General features: G+C 44.3%; 1 protein-coding gene across 2 annotated transcripts in view; it reads right to left on the minus strand.

Annotated features, from left to right (window-relative positions):
* The window catches only part of LRRC56 (leucine rich repeat containing 56), a 1,529,270-nt gene that overhangs the window by 1,167,848 nt on the left and 343,606 nt on the right, over window positions 1-17,816 (minus strand). For both annotated transcript variants that reach the window (XM_044059653.1, XM_044059654.1), the window contains one exon: window positions 16,798-16,858. In XM_044059653.1, the coding sequence (XP_043915588.1) occupies window positions 16,798-16,858 (61 nt within the window). The remainder of the gene's footprint in view (window positions 1-16,797; window positions 16,859-17,816) is intronic.

Below are 17,816 nucleotides of genomic sequence, written 5' to 3' on the forward strand. Positions count from 1 at the left end.
GCTGGCTGGAGAGTTTGCCCTGCCATAGTAATGCCTGTTGTCTGCCAGTCAGGTAGGACTGGAACCACTGGATAGTGGGCTTGTTGAGGGAAATAGATTTTAGTGAAAGAATGAGAAGTTCATGGTTGACCATGTCAAAGACTTTTGATAGGTCAAGAAAGAGGGTAGAGGTTAGCCTATTGTCATTCCTGTTTTGGTTTATGGCAGTAGTAAAGGAAAGGAGGGCTGAGATGGTGCTGCAGTATGGCCTCAAACCATGTTAGGAGTTGGACAGTAAGTTATTCTGTGTAAGATATTGCGTTAGTTGCATGTGTACACATTTCTCCATTATATTGGCTAGTAGGGAAAGAATGGCAATGGGTCTAGAGTTGGATATGTCTGTAGAGCTGACACCTTTATGGAGTGGGATGGCATGAGATATTTTCCAGAGGGAGGTGATAGCGTTTTTGGATAAGGTTCTGTTGATAAGGATTGATATGGGATATGCAATGGCATCTGCAGCTATTTGTAGGTACTCTGCAGGGAGAAGGTTGGCAGTGAGGGTGGTAGGTTTTAGTTTCTTTTACAAGTGTTTTGATAAAACTAGTGGATATTGGTTGGAAGCTAAATTTGGGGTGATTATTGGGTAGATTTGGGGTGGGGTTTAAGTTAGAGGGGGTTAGTTGATTTGCTAGGGATTGGATTGTTTCAGTGAAAAAGTTAGTAAAGGCGCTAGCTATGGTCTCTGGGGGACTACGGGTGTGGTTAGCCAGGGTTGGAGTGGTGGAATGACCTGGGCGAAGTAGTTGATTTAAGTCTGCCCAGAACTTTTGATTGTTGTTATGGTGTTTTTCTAGGAGGTTTTGGTAGAAGCTTTTTTTATCCAGTAAAATACATTTTTTGTATCCTTCCTGAGTTGACGATATTTTAGATGGTCAAGTGGGGCTTTAGTTGTTCTCCAGGTGGCCCAAACTCTGTTTCTAGTTTTGATTTTAGCTTTGGTATCTTTTGTGAGCCATGGTGCTGTATTTGATCTAGTTTTTATTGTACGTGCTGGAGCGTGGGAGTCAAGGATACTTAGAAATTTAGTGTTGAAGTGATCTATAGCCTCCTCTAATGTTAGATTTTTTAGTTTTGACCAGTCAACTGCTTTTAATTTGTTTTTGGAATATAGCAGCATCAAAGTTTTTCCTATTTCTAACTGTTTTATATTTGGGTTGGTGAGGGTTTCCTGCCTTATGTTTTATGATATAGGTTAGACAATGGTTGCTGAGGTCATCAGGGAGAGTACCAGCTGGGGTTGGTTATTGACTAGGATCCATTCTAGGATACTTTCCCTGTTGGTTGGTGTGATTATCTTAGTGGGAGAGGTTATGGTATGTTTAAACCCAGATAAGTTTATATGGGTGTGGGGGGGGGTCGGATGAGCAGGGGTGCCAGTCGGTGTTAAAATCGCCAAGAAATAGAAGTTATGTTCTTACCATAACGTTCCATGTTAGTTGTCTTCTTCTCGCCTTCTTCTTGCTGGATGGGTTCGGAGCCGACCTCGGCCCCGACTCGGCCACTCTAAAAGCTCGAGAGTTGGTTCCACCGGCTCGAGGCTCCCCTTATATCCCACAATGCTAGGCGTGAGTTACCTCAGATCTCGTTTGTGAGCTAGGCCCAGCTAATAATAGTAGCAGAATAACTGGAAACAAAGTCCACCTCTATAAACAAGGGAGAAGAGAAGGGTGACCTACAGCCTGATCCAGGATAAAATATGCACAGCATAGCATATACCTATAGTAAAGAGGTGGTAGAAAGAGAGGTCACAATCAAACTCCTCTAGGTCTGTCCAGGCCAGGGGAAGGAGGGTGGGACGAAGAAGAAGGCGAGAAGAAGACAACTAACATGGAACGTTATGGTAAGAACATAACTTCTATATGTTAAGTTGTCTATCTCGCCCTCATTCTTGCTGGATGGGACCGCGTCCCTAGCACCTTGTCCCGGGTGGCCTAACGGAACAGACTCTTGAGCACAGTGGATCCAAAATTAGCTCTATGCCTAGAAGCTAAATCCAACTTGTAATGTGAAATGAAAGTGTGAGGAGTAGCCCAAGTAGCTGCTGCACAAATGGAGTCTATAGGCAGTCTGTCTTGGAAGGCTATAGAAGTAGCCAAAGCTCTGGTGGAATGGGCTTTAGGTTTGTTAGGTAGCTTTTGGTGTCGTATTTCATAGACAAAGGAAATTAGAGATGTCAGCCATCTAGATAGTGATACCTTAGAAACAGAAAGTCCCTTTCTGCCTTCTGCATAAGAGACAAACAGCTGGTCAGATTTTCTGAATTGTTTGGTTCTATCCAAGTAGTACCTTAACTGACGATGAACATCTAGCCAATGCAATTTTTGTTCAGACCTATTAGAATATTCTGGAAAAAACACAGGGAGGTCAATGCTTTGGTTTAGGTTAGATGCCGAGGCTATTTTAGGTAAAAAGGACGGATTGGTTCGTAAGGATACCCTGTCCTTATGGAACAACAGATAAGGAGGTCGACAGCTGAGTGCATGAAGTTCTGAAACTCTTCTAGCTGAAGTAATAGCTACCAGAAAGAGAGTCTTCCATGATAGCAATTTTAGAGAACAGGAAGCTGCAGGCTCGAAAGGGGGGAGAATCAAGGAACTGAGAACTAGATTTAGGTCCCAAGGAGGAGGAGGATTTCTTATAGGAGGTCTGAGTAGAAAAACTCCCTTCAAAAAGGCTTTGCAAAGCTTGTGGGACATTATAGCAGATTCTGAGACGCCCACATGAAAATTAGAAATAGCTGCCAACTGAACCTTAAGAGTAGAAGGAGATGAACCTGCATGGAAGAGTTCAGCTAGAAAATCAAGGACTATTTTGGATGGAAGCCGTGAAAGGATCTATGTCCCTTCCCTGAGCCCAATAGGCGAAACGTTTCCATTTACTCAGATAAATCTTTCGAGTGGAAGATTTATGGGAAGCTATCAAAATATCTCGAACAGCGTGAGATATTTGAGGAAGCCTGGCTAAGGTTGGAATTGGAGGAACCAAGCAGTGAGGTTCAGAGAGGGGAGGGAGCGATGAAACTGACCCGACTGATGGATCAAAAGATCTGGAACTAGGTCCAGATGCCAAGGTCGCTCCAACAGAAAATGATGTAGAAAGGGGAACCAAACCTGTCGAGGCCAGTAAGGAGCAATGAGGATCAAGGAGGCCTTCTGAGCGATAGCTTTCTGTATCACTTGTGAGATTAGTGGGAAGGGAGGAAATGCATACAGAAGTCCCCGGGGCCAAACTTGGACTACAGCGTCTCTGCTGGGCTGGCCTGGTAGCGGGAATAGGGTGAAAAAATCTTTGCACTTGCTGTTTTGGGGAGTAGCAAAAAGGTCGCAGCAAGGCTGACCCCACTTGAGAAAATTTTTTCTCACAATAGAATCTTTCAGAGACCACTCGTGAGGCATGAGGATAGCTCTGCTCAACTTGTCCGCGATTTGATTGGACTTCCCGGGGATGTGCGTTGCTATCAGAAAACGCTGAGAAGAAATCGCCCATTGCCACAGTCGGAGTGCTTCTCGACATAGGGGATAGGACCTGGTTCCGCCTTGTTTGTTGATATACCACACTACAGACATATTGTCTGTCTGGATTGCTATTGTTCCCAAGGGAAGAGAGTCTTGAAGGGCTTGCAACGCTAAAAGCACTGCTCTCATCTCTAGAACATTTATGTGCAAGTGGCATTCGTTTGGTTGCCATGTACCCTGGACAGTTCTGCCCTGATAATGCCCCCCCCCCCCACCCGATCAGGGAGGCGTCCGTTGTCAGAGTAGCAACCGGAGGGGGAGGAACAAAGGGTCTTCCCAAGTAGAGCTGAGGGGAAGACATCCACCACAGAAGATGATTCCTGCATGTTTGCGTAATCATAATGGTGTGGGACATCGGAAGTTGCTGGTATGACCATTGTGTGAAGAGCATCCATTGAAGGATTCTCATGTGGAATCTGGCTAATGGAAGAAGAGGTATGGCAGCCGCCATAATCCCCAATACTTTCAGAACTAATCTGTCTTTGACTCTGTTGCTGCTGAAGAGGAGCGAGACCAGTTTGTGTATGTCTGTTATTCTCTGATCTGTTAGCCTCGCAGACATGCTGACTGTGTCTAGAATTGCGCCTATGAAGGTAATAACATGACAAGGCGACAAAACAGACTTTTCGCAATTTATTGAAATGCCTAAGTTTTGACAAATGCGAAAGGTGTAGTCCCTGGCCATTAGAAGAAGATGCTTGGTGGGAGCTGTGAGGAGCCAGTCGTCTAAATATGGAAACACCTGGAATCCTTGATGTCTCAGGTGAGAAGCTACCACTGCCATGCATTTGGTAAACACCCGGGGGGCAGTGGTGAGTCCAAAGGGCAGGGCTCTGAATTGAAAATGACTGGTTCCCAGCCTGAAGCGGAGGAATCTTCTTGAGCGTCTGTTCATTTTTATATGATAGTACGCATCCTGAAGGTCTATAGAGCACATCCAGTTTTTCCTTCCCAATAGGGGGAGGATGGACTGTAGCGTGACCATCCGAAATCTTGTTTTCTTGACCGACTTGTTCAAGATACTGAGATCCAAAATTGGTCTCCAGACCCCTGTTTTCTTTGGAACTAAAAAGAACCTGGAGTAGATTCCGGATCCTTGCTGGTCTGTTGGAACTGGCTGAATTGCTCTTTTTGCAAGCAGCTTTGAAATTTCCAAATCTGCAAGATCCCTTTGAGCGGGTGGAACATCTGGAAGGGATTTTTTTGATCGGTTTGGAATGCGAACGAAGGGAATGGAATAGCCCTCGGAAATGATGGACTGTACCCACTTGTCTTGAGTTAGGGATAGCCAGGCTTCTGGGTACAGTGACAATCTTCCCCCGACTGCCTCCGAAGGTGGGCAGTCGGGCAACACCTCAGGGGTGCTGAAAGGGCTTATCGGAGAAAGTTTCTCGATTGCCCTGGTTCTGCGGACCCCCCCTGCCTCTAGGGCGACGTCTACCATTGTTGTTCCCCCCTCTGCCTCTGGCGGGGAACCGACTTTGTGCGTCAGGCGAAGCCCCTTGAGATTGTTTGCGGAACCACATTTTCCCACTTTTCTGGCCTTTGGGGTAAGGCCTAGAAGGAGTAGAAAAATGGACTCTGACGGCAGAAAGAGTCTTGCCATCCGTCTCGCACCTAGTCAAGGTTTCTTTCACTTGAGGACCAAAAAGAGATGATCCATCAAAAGGGGAATTAGTGAAAGACGTTTTAAAGGGGTCCGCAAAGTTGCATAGCCGCATCCAGGCATGCCTGCATAAGGCCACACCTGTCCCTGCGGCCCTGCTCGCTCCATCAGCCGCATACGAAAGGAGGCACATGGAGGAGTTAGCTATGGAGTTCAGGGTAGCCAGCTGAGTGTTCATCTTGTCCTGAAAACCCGCAGCTGTAGGATCCTTCAACATGTCACTCGCTTCTTTGATCAAGTCTCTTTGAAGACGAGTAAAATGGCACAGGTAGTTCAGCGAACGCATTGCAAAGGTCGCTGACGAGAACATCCGCTTCCCGTACCTGTCCATAGACCTAGATTCCTTGTTAGGTGGATGGACAGGCACTGAAGGATCAGCTAGTTCCTTCTTAGTGGCAGCAGCAACCACCATAGCATCCACAGAAACTCCCTTGGTCAGAAATTGTTTATCCGCTGGTGCCGTGATAAATTTTGAGGGTCTCCTGGGAGTGGGGTCCACTGAGTCAGGAGCCGTCCATGCCTTTTTTGCTACCACCTGCATGAGGGGGTCAAAGGGGGGACACACCCAGGAGGTGGAAGGGCGAGAGCCAAATGCCTCAAGGTACACAGATTCATCCTCCGAAGGGCTGAGGGCTGGCCAATTTCCCCTCTGTTTGAGGATTTCTAGAATGTCTGCAAATGAGACATCTTCAGAAGGGGAACGGGGAACCTCGAATCCTCTAAATCTGTGTCAGAGGTGACGGACTCAGGTGAGTCTATGTGTTTCCTCTTACACTTTCTCTTCCGAGGGGGCTCTTCTGCCAATTCAGGAGAGGCCTCGGAAGAGGATGAGATCCCCACAGGGGATTCCTGAGGAGCTGGCTCTCTGCGGTCTGGGATGAGGGAGTGAGTTGACTTGACCTGAGGCACCGAAGAGGGAGGGGCGGACGGAGCCGACTGTGGAGTTGAACCAGGTTCCAACACACTCCGCATGACCTCGAACGCACCCCTGTCAGGCAGAGCCAGAGGTCCCCGCTCCGAAAAGCTGAAAACCTCCCTCGGCACCGACAGTGATGGCTCCAAGGCCGATGTCGGAGCCGAACTCACCAGCGCCGAAGCACTGAGAGGGAGAGCAAGGTCGGACAAGGGTCCGATGCCACTCACCCCCTCGGAGCCGACGAGGGAAGTCCGGCGCCGAGATTCTTCTAAGGAAGAAATCGGAGCCGACGACGGAGCCGAAGACATTTGTATCGGCTCTGACGCTACCACAGTCTCGGTTCCGAAACGCCCCGGCTCCGAGCTCAAAGGAGTCGGAGGAGGAACATAATGAGGAACAGGGTCAGGCATCGACTGATGAGTCGGGCTCTGAAGCATTTGGGCCAGTGCCTCAGACTTAAGAAGTCGACTCACTACCCTCTGAAGGTCATGGTCCGAAAGCCTCGATGACCTAGAGGAGTGAGATCTATGGCTCCGTTCAGACAGCAAGGGAGATGCTGGAGCCGAATGAACGGAGCCAAGGGACGGTGACCTGGACCTCTTTCTAGATGTCGGCTCCGAAGGTCTAGTCGGAACCGACACAGGAATTTCCAATACCTCGGCTCCAGCCGGAGCCAAGGAAACCACAGAAGCTGCAGTCTGAGACTCATCGGCTCCAGCCGGAGCCGATGTAGACGGAGGTTTCGAAGCCTTAGGCCTCGGCTCAGAAGCTGGAGCCGAGGACCTAGAAGCCTTGGAGGGTTTGCCCGAAGTAACAGTAAGGGAACCCTCAGGCTTAAGTAAACCTCTCAAAATAAGTTTATTTTTTCTTTCCTGCAGGACTCTGGGGCTGAAGCCATGGCATACAGCACAAGAGTCCTGCAGGTGTAAAGGTCCCAGGCAGTATATACAAGAAGTGTGACCGTCTGTCAGAGACATTTTCTGACAGCACGAGTCACACTTCTTGAAGCCTGAGACCTTTGAGTCCTTAGACATTGTCGAAGAAAGTGTAACCACACACACAGTCAAACACACTGATTACACTTTATACAAGTTTAACTCAAAAATTAAAACTTACTATCACAAGTTTTAGATTCCTGACAAAATCACACACACACCACTAAGGGGATGGAAAGGCCCGAAGGCCCGAGGGAAGAACTTATAAGTTCTTTGTGGAAAAAGGGGATAATAGAAGAAAAAAAAAGGACTAAATCCACTAAGCTAAGGGAAATAACAATTATAAATTAAATTAAAGGGGTTTAAGTAGACTAAAATTTACTCTACAATAACTCACCTGAAGCCGGTAGAAACCAAACACCTCGATCGCTGTAGCGGCAAACGAGATCTGGGGTAACTCACGCCTAGCATTGTGGGATATAAGGGGAGCCTCGAGCCGGTGGAACCAACTCCCGAGCTTTTAGAGTGGCCGAGTCGGAGCCGAGGTCGGCTCCGAACCCATCCAGCAAGAATGAAGGCGAGATAGACAACTTAACATCTATAGTTTGTTGCAGATAGGTAGTGGATAACCAGTAAAGGATATTCTCATGTATGCACAGACGATGTTCAAGTGTTTGTTTTGGTTAATCTGAAGCGTGTTTATGAGGAGTTCTGCATTATTGAATTGCGGAGGTTGAATGGTGTCTCTATTAACTGTTAGAGTATTTTTGTAAAGGACTGCTATCCCACCTCCTTTCCTAGCAGCAAGGTCTAACCAGTGAATATTGTATCCTGGAGGTAGTATCTCGCTGTCAGTAGTATTGGGTTTTAGCCAGGTTTCCGTAAGACACACAATGCCTGGGGAGTGGGTTGCTAGGAGGGCATGTAGGTTGGGAATCTTATTGTTAATACTTCTAATATTTAGGTGAAATGCTAGGAGGGAAGTAGTGAGAGTATACATGAATAGCTTAACTGTGTGGATTGTGGTAGGGGAGTGAAGGTTCTTGGGTGTGGGTGGGCCAGGGTTGGGATGAATGTTCCCATGTGTTATAAGGTTATAGTGACAAAGCTTTAGGAGTTTGTTAAATTTTATATAGTCTTTGTCTTTAGGACTTTGTCTTGTGGCTGTACAGGGGTGGTATTTTATTGGGGGTGGTATATTTGGTGTGCTGGGCATGGTAAAGTGTTTGGTGTGATGTGTGAAGTTGTGGGTGTCTGTTTGACCATTTGGGTAGTGAATACTACGGTCAAGTGTTTGTTCATAGGCAGTGAGATGGTAAAATAGAAACAGTATAGGCATTAGGGAAATTAGTATTTTTTTTTGCTTGTTTGCCTTTTGTTTGGGGGGGGTGGGCCAAGTTTTGATGGTTGACTGTGCTAACAGGGTGTGGAGGAATGGAAGTGAAGGAAATGAGTTAATGGGGGAGGGTTGTTCAATGATGTCTGAGGTGCTGATTGGTACATAGCAGGAGGGGCGTGGCAAAGTCTAGTTTAAATTTAGCACTAGTGGGGGTGGGTGGAATTTGGGGGCAGGGAGGGGAGCAGAGAAGGGCTAACACTAACTCCAAGAGTTTCCTTGGGCTTTTGGTTTGTGTGATTGTATGTAAGCAATGGTCTTTGGCTGTATTTTAATTTGTTTAATTTTTTATAGTTTTACACGAGTTTTCAGGCTAATTTTAACAGGATTCTAGGGGTAAGCTAGGAAATTTAGCCACTATGGAGGGAGCCAAATTACTGTGAGGACAGCCTAAAGGTGCCTTTAGACCCAGGTCAGCAGTAAGCAGTACATAGGATTTGTTATAAGTTTTTTAGTACATTATAAGGTATTAACCTTATCAAATTCCAGGTCGGACTTCAGAGGGGATTAGTTTCCCAGGGTAGCTCCCTTTCAGGCAGGCGATTCTTTTTACTGGGGTAGATTGTGGGGGTCTGCTTAGAAACAGAAATTATTAACAGTAAGACTATCAGCATGTATAAGTAGTCACCAAGCATACAGGCATTTCACATTCACATACACTATGAGTTATACAGTAATCATAAACTCTGTGCAGCTACGAAGCACAGAATTTGCTTCTTTCTTAAATGTGTGGGTATACATGCAGGGAAATATGCAATTCAAGGGCTGATTCACATTAAATAGAGGCACTACAAACTCATAGTATTTTCTGAGGGACTGAGAAACCTCAATGATCCTCCACTGAAAACAGGCACACTATAGCAATAGTCTCTCTAAGAAAGAAAACCCCCCTAAGGGAGGATCTGGAACCGAGCTCTCATCAGAATCAGAAATCTGTGGAAAAATCCTTGCATCCATCCCTGCATCTTCCTGTTCAGATTCAGAATCTGAAATCTCTTCAGAAAGACAGAGAACACTCTATTTTATCAAAAACTACTTTACAGGAAGGCTCAGTAGCTTTAATTAACCCCTCAGCCAAACACAGTAAACTACTCCTATCCAAAAAAAAATTTGAGGAAGAGTAGATACTTGCTTGGTTTTCCATTTCTTTTTTTACAGAAAAAAGAGGGATAACTATGTTACTAAGGGCAGTAGCTGCCCCATGAATGGGCATAACCTTCTGACATAACAGGGGAAACACTTCCGGGTAACATCTCCCAGGACCGACAAGAGTGTCTCTCCCTTGCCCATTGAAGGGACCCCACCTGATGCAGAGGACATGCCTAATTCCTGGTCCATAGTGGCTACAGGTGCTACAGCAGAGGGTTCCAGGGTAAAAGATGAGTGGTCTGAGGTAAAACAAATGGTCATAGCAGAGTCACCAACCTGTGGCCAAGGCAAATTACCACCAATACAGACTAGGAAAGACTGTTTATTTTTTTTTCTTTTTGTGGCTGAAAGAAAGACCAACTGTGGGACTGGTAGTGTGTACCATGCTTAAGCAAATAATGGTGCCTCTTTCATAGCATCATAGGATCATAGGACAAATAATGGTGCCTCTTTCATAGCATCATAGGAGGTTACTAGGCTAATGGCCCTCAGGGCCCTTACAAGCTTAGACAAGGTCAATCCATGTTCCCAAGGGTGTCTGGTTCAAGCAGACACCAAAATCACCACCTATGTCCCCCCTGACCAAGAGGGACACAGGTGGAACCCCTCCAGGGTGAATTTCTCTTTACCCATCCAAGCATCCAAACTGCACTTAAATAGGGCCAATGAGGGGATTTGTTTAACATGAATAGGAAGCTTGTACCAAAGGTGGGGCAACCTCTGTGAAACAAATCTGTCTCTCCAGCAAGTTCTGTTGATGTTGCATACCAGGTTAAGGTCCTTTGGGTGAGTGGCCCATATGCCATTAGACTTGCGAATGTGCAACATTCCCATCAAAGCTGGGTCACAGATTGCTCTATATGCAAGGTACAGGTCATCTCTGAGCAATCTGTATGACACAGAGTAAAGGGACAATGATTTCAATGTGTACGCATAAGACAGTTCTTGAAGACCCTGAATTTGCTTTGTAAAAAAACTCTGTGGTCTCTCCAATTGCTGCAGATGTTTGGAAAGGAACATAGCAAACAGAGTGTTGTACTTTACTATTGGCCTGATGAGGAAACAGTACAGGAGGGTTATTATCCTCATTTTTTCTGGAGGCAATGCCCTTACTTATGGGATGAGCAATATAAAATGCCCTTCTTACCACTGTGGAGACATGATAATCAAAGTTAAGGTTCCTTTCAACCTGTGTGCCTAGATCTCTCATCACTGACTGTGTGCTTAGGGTATTGCTATTGATGTGGTAGTTTGCAGGAACATCACCCTTGCTGAAGCGGATAATAATGCATTTTTTTTCATTAAGTTTAAGACCATGACTTTGGCACCAGACATTAGTCTGTGTAAGATCTTCTAGCAGGATGTTGACATTGCTAGTGGTTTCAATGATCACTCCCAGTTTGCAGTCATCGGCAAACTTTGTCAGCCACAGTCCTTTAGTTTTACCCTGCTCTTTGGAGCAGTTGATTCTGAACAGGAAGGGTCCCAGAACTAATCCTTGTGGAACACCACTGGTTACAGGTCTGCTGGAGGAGATGGAGTCCCCTATTTTGACCGTATGAGTTCAATCAGTGAGCCAGTTTGCAATCTGCATGACAATATATAGGTTGATAACCCAGCTGGGTGAGTTTATCAATGATGTCTGAGAGGGGGATTGTGTCAAAGGCCTTGGCTAAGTCTAGGTAAGCTGTATGCACAGATTTACCCACATCTAGGGCTTTGGTGACTGTCTCGAAGAAGACCACCAAGTTTAACAGGCATGATCTCCCCATGACATACCAAACTGGGTGGGGTCAAGCATTTGGAGATTTCTTACATCTTTGTTAATAAGGTCCATGATGATTCGTTCCATGGCCTTGGAGAGAAGGCAGTTCAGGCTAATGGGTCTATAGTTCCTGGGGTCCATAGAAACACCCCCTTTGTACAAAGGGATGAAGGTAGTGCTTAGGCTGTGACTAAAAAGCATGCTCAATGGTGATGCTAATTCCTATTTTAACCCATATAGAACACAGTCCAGGATGTTGTCTGGTCTCATACAGGCTGTGTTTTTGGCCTTGGAGAAGGGATTTAAGACCTGCTCCTCAGAGATACTAGGCGGTGGACAGGTGTTTGGGATGCTTTGGGGTATATGTGGCAGGGACAGGGGAGAGAAGTTTTCACTGAACCTGTCAGCCAACAGGTTCGCTATATCCACAAGTTCTATATACACTGTACCATTAACTAAGAGTTCAGTGCAAATCTGGGCCTTACCTTTGAGGTTATGGCTGTAACTAAAGAATGCCTTGTGGTTATCCTTAGTAAGGGAAGCTTATTTGGATTCATAGTTAGCTTTGGAGAACTTCATTAGGAGTCTTATTTGTTTAAGTTGAGGAGGGAGTGTTTCCAGTTTTGAGATGATTCCTTCCTGCTCTTAGACAGCAATTTCTTTCTCCTGTTGTATAGCCTATTAATGGCAGTTGTACACCAGTTAGGTTTCCGTGAAGATCTTGCTTTGGTTATATCAGGTATGGCAGAGTCAATACAATTATACAGGTGATTGTATAAAACATTGGTGTATAACTCAGCATAAGTGCTGTGAAGCTATTTATGCTATCATGTAAAATGTTGTAATTGGCCTTGGAGAAGTTTTTTTAGTCTAGATGTTGTTAAGCTGGGGGGGGGGGTTATGTTATAGTTACTTCTAGCAAGACTGATTTGTGGTCAGATCTCACTAGGGATGGCCACACACTGGGGGTGGTGCAGTGGTCTCCCATGTTGGTGAGCACCAGGTCCAGGATGTTTGAGCCCCTTGTGGGTGTGTCAACCAGCTGGTCTGGGGCATTGGAGTTAACGAAGTTGAGGAACCTCTGGACAAGTGAGTTAGAACATGTATAATTTATCTAGTCTATGGACAGGTAATTAAAGTCACCCAAAACCAGGGTGTTTGGTTGTATTTTGATTGACTCAAGTAGATCCAAGTAGGCTAAGTGGATATCCTGATTCTTGGGGGGGGGGGGGGTCCTATAGCTGGTAATGACCTGAAGAAGGGGTCTTACCTACAGTCAACTGCATCTGAAGTAATTTAAGGGAATCGTGTTGTTTAACCAAATCTAGAGGTGTATTTATCTTTAACAAATATTGATACACCACCTCCGTTAGTTCGCATGCCTTCAATTTATCTGAACATGTGGAAGCAAATGTAACCTGGTATAGCTGGGGTGGTCTCTGCAGCCTTAAAACAGGTCTCAGTGAGTGCAAAAATGTCAGCATCTTCCAGGGTGTAGTGCAGTTTCTGATTTAGACTCCTAGCATTTAGCAGCATAACCTTGAGGTTGTTTTTAGAGGGTATTTTTACACTGGGAATTTTGTTCGTGACATTGCCTAAAAAGGCACTATGGGGATGGCAAGAGCCTTAGCCAGTAACCGAAATCCCAGGGGTGACAGATGAAGACCATTTCTGGCAAAGCATCAAGGTGTGTCAACCATGTCATCCTAGGCTGACAGATACTGGATCCCCTTTAAATGACACCAGAAACTAAGCCACTTGTTGAAGTCAATCATTTTTTGTTTGTATTGAGGTATCATCCTAAAAAAGGTAAAATACAAGGGACATACCTGCATGAGGCACATAATCCGAGAGCTCTGTCATGTCTATCTTAATATAGTCCAGTGAGGTACATCTCAAGTCGTTCACACCAACATGGACTATGACAGAGTCATATCAGTGTCTGTTGTTGAGGAACTTCATGGAGTGTGATGTGGCAGATCCTGGCACCTGACAGACAGCTGACTGTGACGTTTCCTTATCCAACCTGGTGAGAGGGACATCTGTGTGTCTCACAATTGAGTCGCCTATGACTAATATGTTTGTTTTTGTGTTATGCCTTAGAGGCTTGACTGGTGAGATACTGTTGTGTGATATATTATGTGTACTATGTTCTGCAGAGGATGTATTATGTGAAGCGTGCCTGTGTTTTTGAGGTTGCTGATGTTTAGGTAAGCTTCTTGTAAGGACCTCCACATATGTAGGTTTATGTGCTGGTAGGTGCAGGAGTTGAGGTGTGCATGCTGACAACCTGCTTAGTATCAGATGGACTTTCCTGGTGTAAAAAAGCACTTTAAAGCACTATGCCAGCCCCACAAAGTAAAATAAACACAATTTCTCCACAAAAAATGTTTTCAGTTTCTTTATACCACTTTTAAACAACAGAAAATAAACAAGCTAACTTTAAAATGACTGTTCCTGAGGAGGAAAGTAATGAGACATCAACATAGTTAAGAAAATGGAAGATTTTGTTTCCCAAAGAGAACTTATCTGCCCAGCAAAGGAAAGCACAAACCAACAGTAAATCCTTGAAAGACACAGAGGAGCACACTCTTTGGTGGCAATAAAGCTCTGAAGGGCTTCATGCCCAAACTTTTCTTTTAGTAAGCTCAGCTTGAATTGCCTAACCATTTGGGCATGTGGAAGGTGCCCTGGAGCTTTGGAAGCTGTCTGGCTGTTATATTCTTGGCAGGATATAACCCATACAGCTAAGGCTACTGCAGCAGTGATCAATATGATCAACATAACAATGTTTTTGATGCTTACAAGACGTGATGATGGGCTGTTGCCAGATTTTAGCTATGTAGTAGTTCTGGACATGTTATTTTTGACTGGGCCAGCAAGTTTGCTTTCAAAGTCACAAACTTCACCCATCTGACCTAAACCCTTTAGACTAAATTAGAATTTCTTGCTCTCAAAATTAAAACACCTGGATGAATGACAAAAAGGCTCAAAGTTAATTTCTTATATGTTCCGGTGCCAAGTATAAAGAACAAAGGCTATGACATCCCAGGGTGAACTTTTCTTTCCTTTTCATAGCAACGACTATCTGAGTCATCTTGCGTTTAAACTTGTAGTGAACTGAGTGAATGAGTAATACAGATAAAAGGGAGAAAACTCAAACAAGCAGAATATTGGGTCTATATCAGTTCACCGAAACGGCCGAAGTTCGAACACCATATGTTCAAACTTCTAACCACAAAGTACAAAAACATCGAAGTCTTAGAACAGCGATTTCTTTCCCAGGGGAAAAAAAAATCGCTGTTCCAAGAAACACATACACAACACAAGCACACCAAAAAAACAGCAATCCACACACAAACACTTAAAATCCTACATCTAACTACACTAAACTGTACATACACTACTATCTATCCACTTACCTTAACCCAAACCCTAACCCTAAGGTCTGTCACTATTCGCACACTAACCTGACCCGCATCCTAACCCTAACTCACCTATCCCGCCCTAACCCTATCACACTCCTACCTCACCCGTGCCCTAACCCTAACTCACCTAACCTGCGTCCTAACCCTAATGTCCACACAATTGCACACTTACCTGAACCCAACCTGCAACTTCCCACCACAGTCCTGATAATCGCAAAGCCACAGAAACAGCCCACCAAATTCTTTCCCTGTTCCGTGGCTTCGCAATAATCAGTGTTCGAACTTCACAGTTCGAACATCTGGTGTTCGATCGTCAGCCGTTGTGATGGACTGATATAGACCCAGAATATCTGAAATGAATACCAAGTTGCAAACACTCAGAGGCAGGAAAGTAACAGGGGAGCATGGACAAATTACCTGTTATGTACCAGTGTCAACAAAACAGTCTTCTGTTTTTAAGGATGGTAACAGGTAGGGAAATTGCTGAGAAATGGAGTAAAACTCCAGCATAAGACAATAGTTTGACTGGCATGGTTTTCTGGAGATGCACCTCAATGTCACACTTCTGTTTTTTTTTAATATCCATTTTCCTTTTCTTTACATATGAACACTGAACATAGTTTAGTTAACAGCCTTTTGCATTATTCTTTTTTGTACTGCTATCCGCCTTTCTGTTGAGAATTTCTGTGTTGGATCTTATAACACTTCAATAAATGTATTAGCTTAATAAGAAGCACATATAAATATAGCAAAGTAAACCTGCATTTTTTTTCTGTGTTTCAGTGATACTACCAAACTGCTGATGACAATGTGTAGATAAGGGAATAAATTAGTGAGGTAGTAAAACGAAATGCAAAAGAATAAAAAAGGATCAGTTATCTATTTAGAATGTGTTATCTGGGGTGTTGCAGTGAAACTTTTTTTCATGCCATCCCAGTGTTTATAAGCAGCAGTAAAATATGGTTAGATCAGACATAAGTGAGTATAAGGCAAGGCAAATCAACAAGAATGCTACATAAATTGCATTGATTAACAAACAAATTTACATTTTTCAATACTTAAAAATGTTTTAGTAAGCATTATGGTACAGAGAAAAAAAGAGCCCTTATTCCAGCTCAGGTGATCCAGGTTTAACTATTAGCCTGGTTGCTTACAGATCCATTTTGGGTGGGAGAGGAATAATGAGACATAGCTGACTTGCCTCTCACAAATGGGGAGATATGTAGGGCATGCAAGTGTGTGTGGATAACATCAGGGCTACCAGTGGAGTCCACTGGCTGGTGGTGGTGATGGTATCACCAAGTAACTGTGTGGACAGGGCTGTTAAGGAGTTTATAATGGCAGAGACAGAGGGGACTCCCTCTCAATACATATGCATACCGACCTGGCATTGCCACCCAGCACTCAAGGTTTAGGGTGTACCTGAATAGCTAAACACCATTCAGCTGCATATGACAGACCAATGCACCTGTTCCTCTCCTTGGGTCATGAAGCACTATACAGCCTAATAGCCAAATAGGCTTTCTTCCCTGATGAGAGAGGAAGCACCCAGTGAACAGTGGGGGTATGCTTCAATATACTATGGCTCCAGAGAAGGAATACACATTGGGATGACAAAGGTCCCAATGCTAGAAGTGACTGGGGTAAAATGCAGCAAAAATGTTTTAACTCTCACTTTAAAACACCACAGCAAACCATTTTATCAGCATGACAGTGCACTACAGGGTAGGTGGACAGCACGCCATGCACATGCCACCTCATGCCACTGAATATCTAGCCATTACTAAATATTAACCATCCATGTACACACATTTGAATATTTACTCACTTATCAGTATTATTTGCCCGGATATCGCCAATGTCACTGGACAGCATTCTATGATATGATAAGAGGCTCTTAAATACTACAGATTTTATTATATCAATATAAAAAGATAATCTGCAACATACAAGACTAATTATTACAATTCACACTAATTTCTTACCTTACAGAGGCAATCATGCTGTTGTTCAGCTTTAGCTGGATTAGGTTAGGTAAATAAGCACCTGCAATGGCAAAAAAAATAAATAAAATAACTAATTGGCTTTTAAAGACTACGGGAAAAGAAGGCAGGCATATGAATGTCATCACAAACACTTTGTCAAAAGACCAAGAGTTGTTCAGATATACAAAAATAAGGAGAGTTCTAAGACACCTCTCTACAGCAGGCAATCTTTAATACAGATTCCTACAGCCTGCCCTTATATGGACATTCATATCTTCCTTGCATTAGAGCTCCGACTCTATTCACATGTATTGACTTGGATGCGGATATATGTTCGGCAACAATACCTAAACTGAAAAGTCCTTCCATGCTGTTCTTTTTTCTTCAGCCACATCATATTGTGTAGTGATGAAAGACTTTACCGTCCAATGAGTTGGAAAAAAAAGTTATGTCTTACCATAACGTTCCATCTGTATTGTTGATCCTCATTCAGTCATTACGCATGGGTATCGGTTCCGAGCTCGGAACCGAGCCGGCCATTTTCCAAGCTCGCGTCAGCTACAAACTCTCGAGCTAAACTCTTACCCACAATCCCCCTCTCCCTGTTACCTTAGATTGAGTTTGCAAGTTAAAGAAGGTAGAGATTACCTCTGGTCAAATAGCCTAAGAGAACTGGATGGTGAGATCCACTAGAAACCACAGGAGGGGGAAGGAGGGAGGGTCGTAATGACTGAACGAGAATCAACAATACAGATGTAACATTATGGTAAGACATAACTTCTTTATCTGATATTGTTAATCCCTGTTCATTCCTTACACATAGGACAGAGTCCCCAGCTACCTCTATTCCTGGGAGGCTCTCATGGACAGACATTCCTGAGCACCATAGAACCGAAAGATGCTCTTCCACTGGAGGCCAAATCCAATTTGTAATGATTGATGAAGGTATGAGGTGTACCCCCAAGCTGCAGCTGCACAGATGTCATGTAAAGAAGCTCTGGCATGGAAGGCAGCAGAAG

This window comes from Protopterus annectens, chromosome 17.part0 (assembly GCF_019279795.1).
Source record: "Protopterus annectens isolate FY-2018-M chromosome 17.part0, PAN1.0, whole genome shotgun sequence".
NCBI classification, from domain to species: Eukaryota; Metazoa; Chordata; order Ceratodontiformes; family Protopteridae; genus Protopterus; species Protopterus annectens.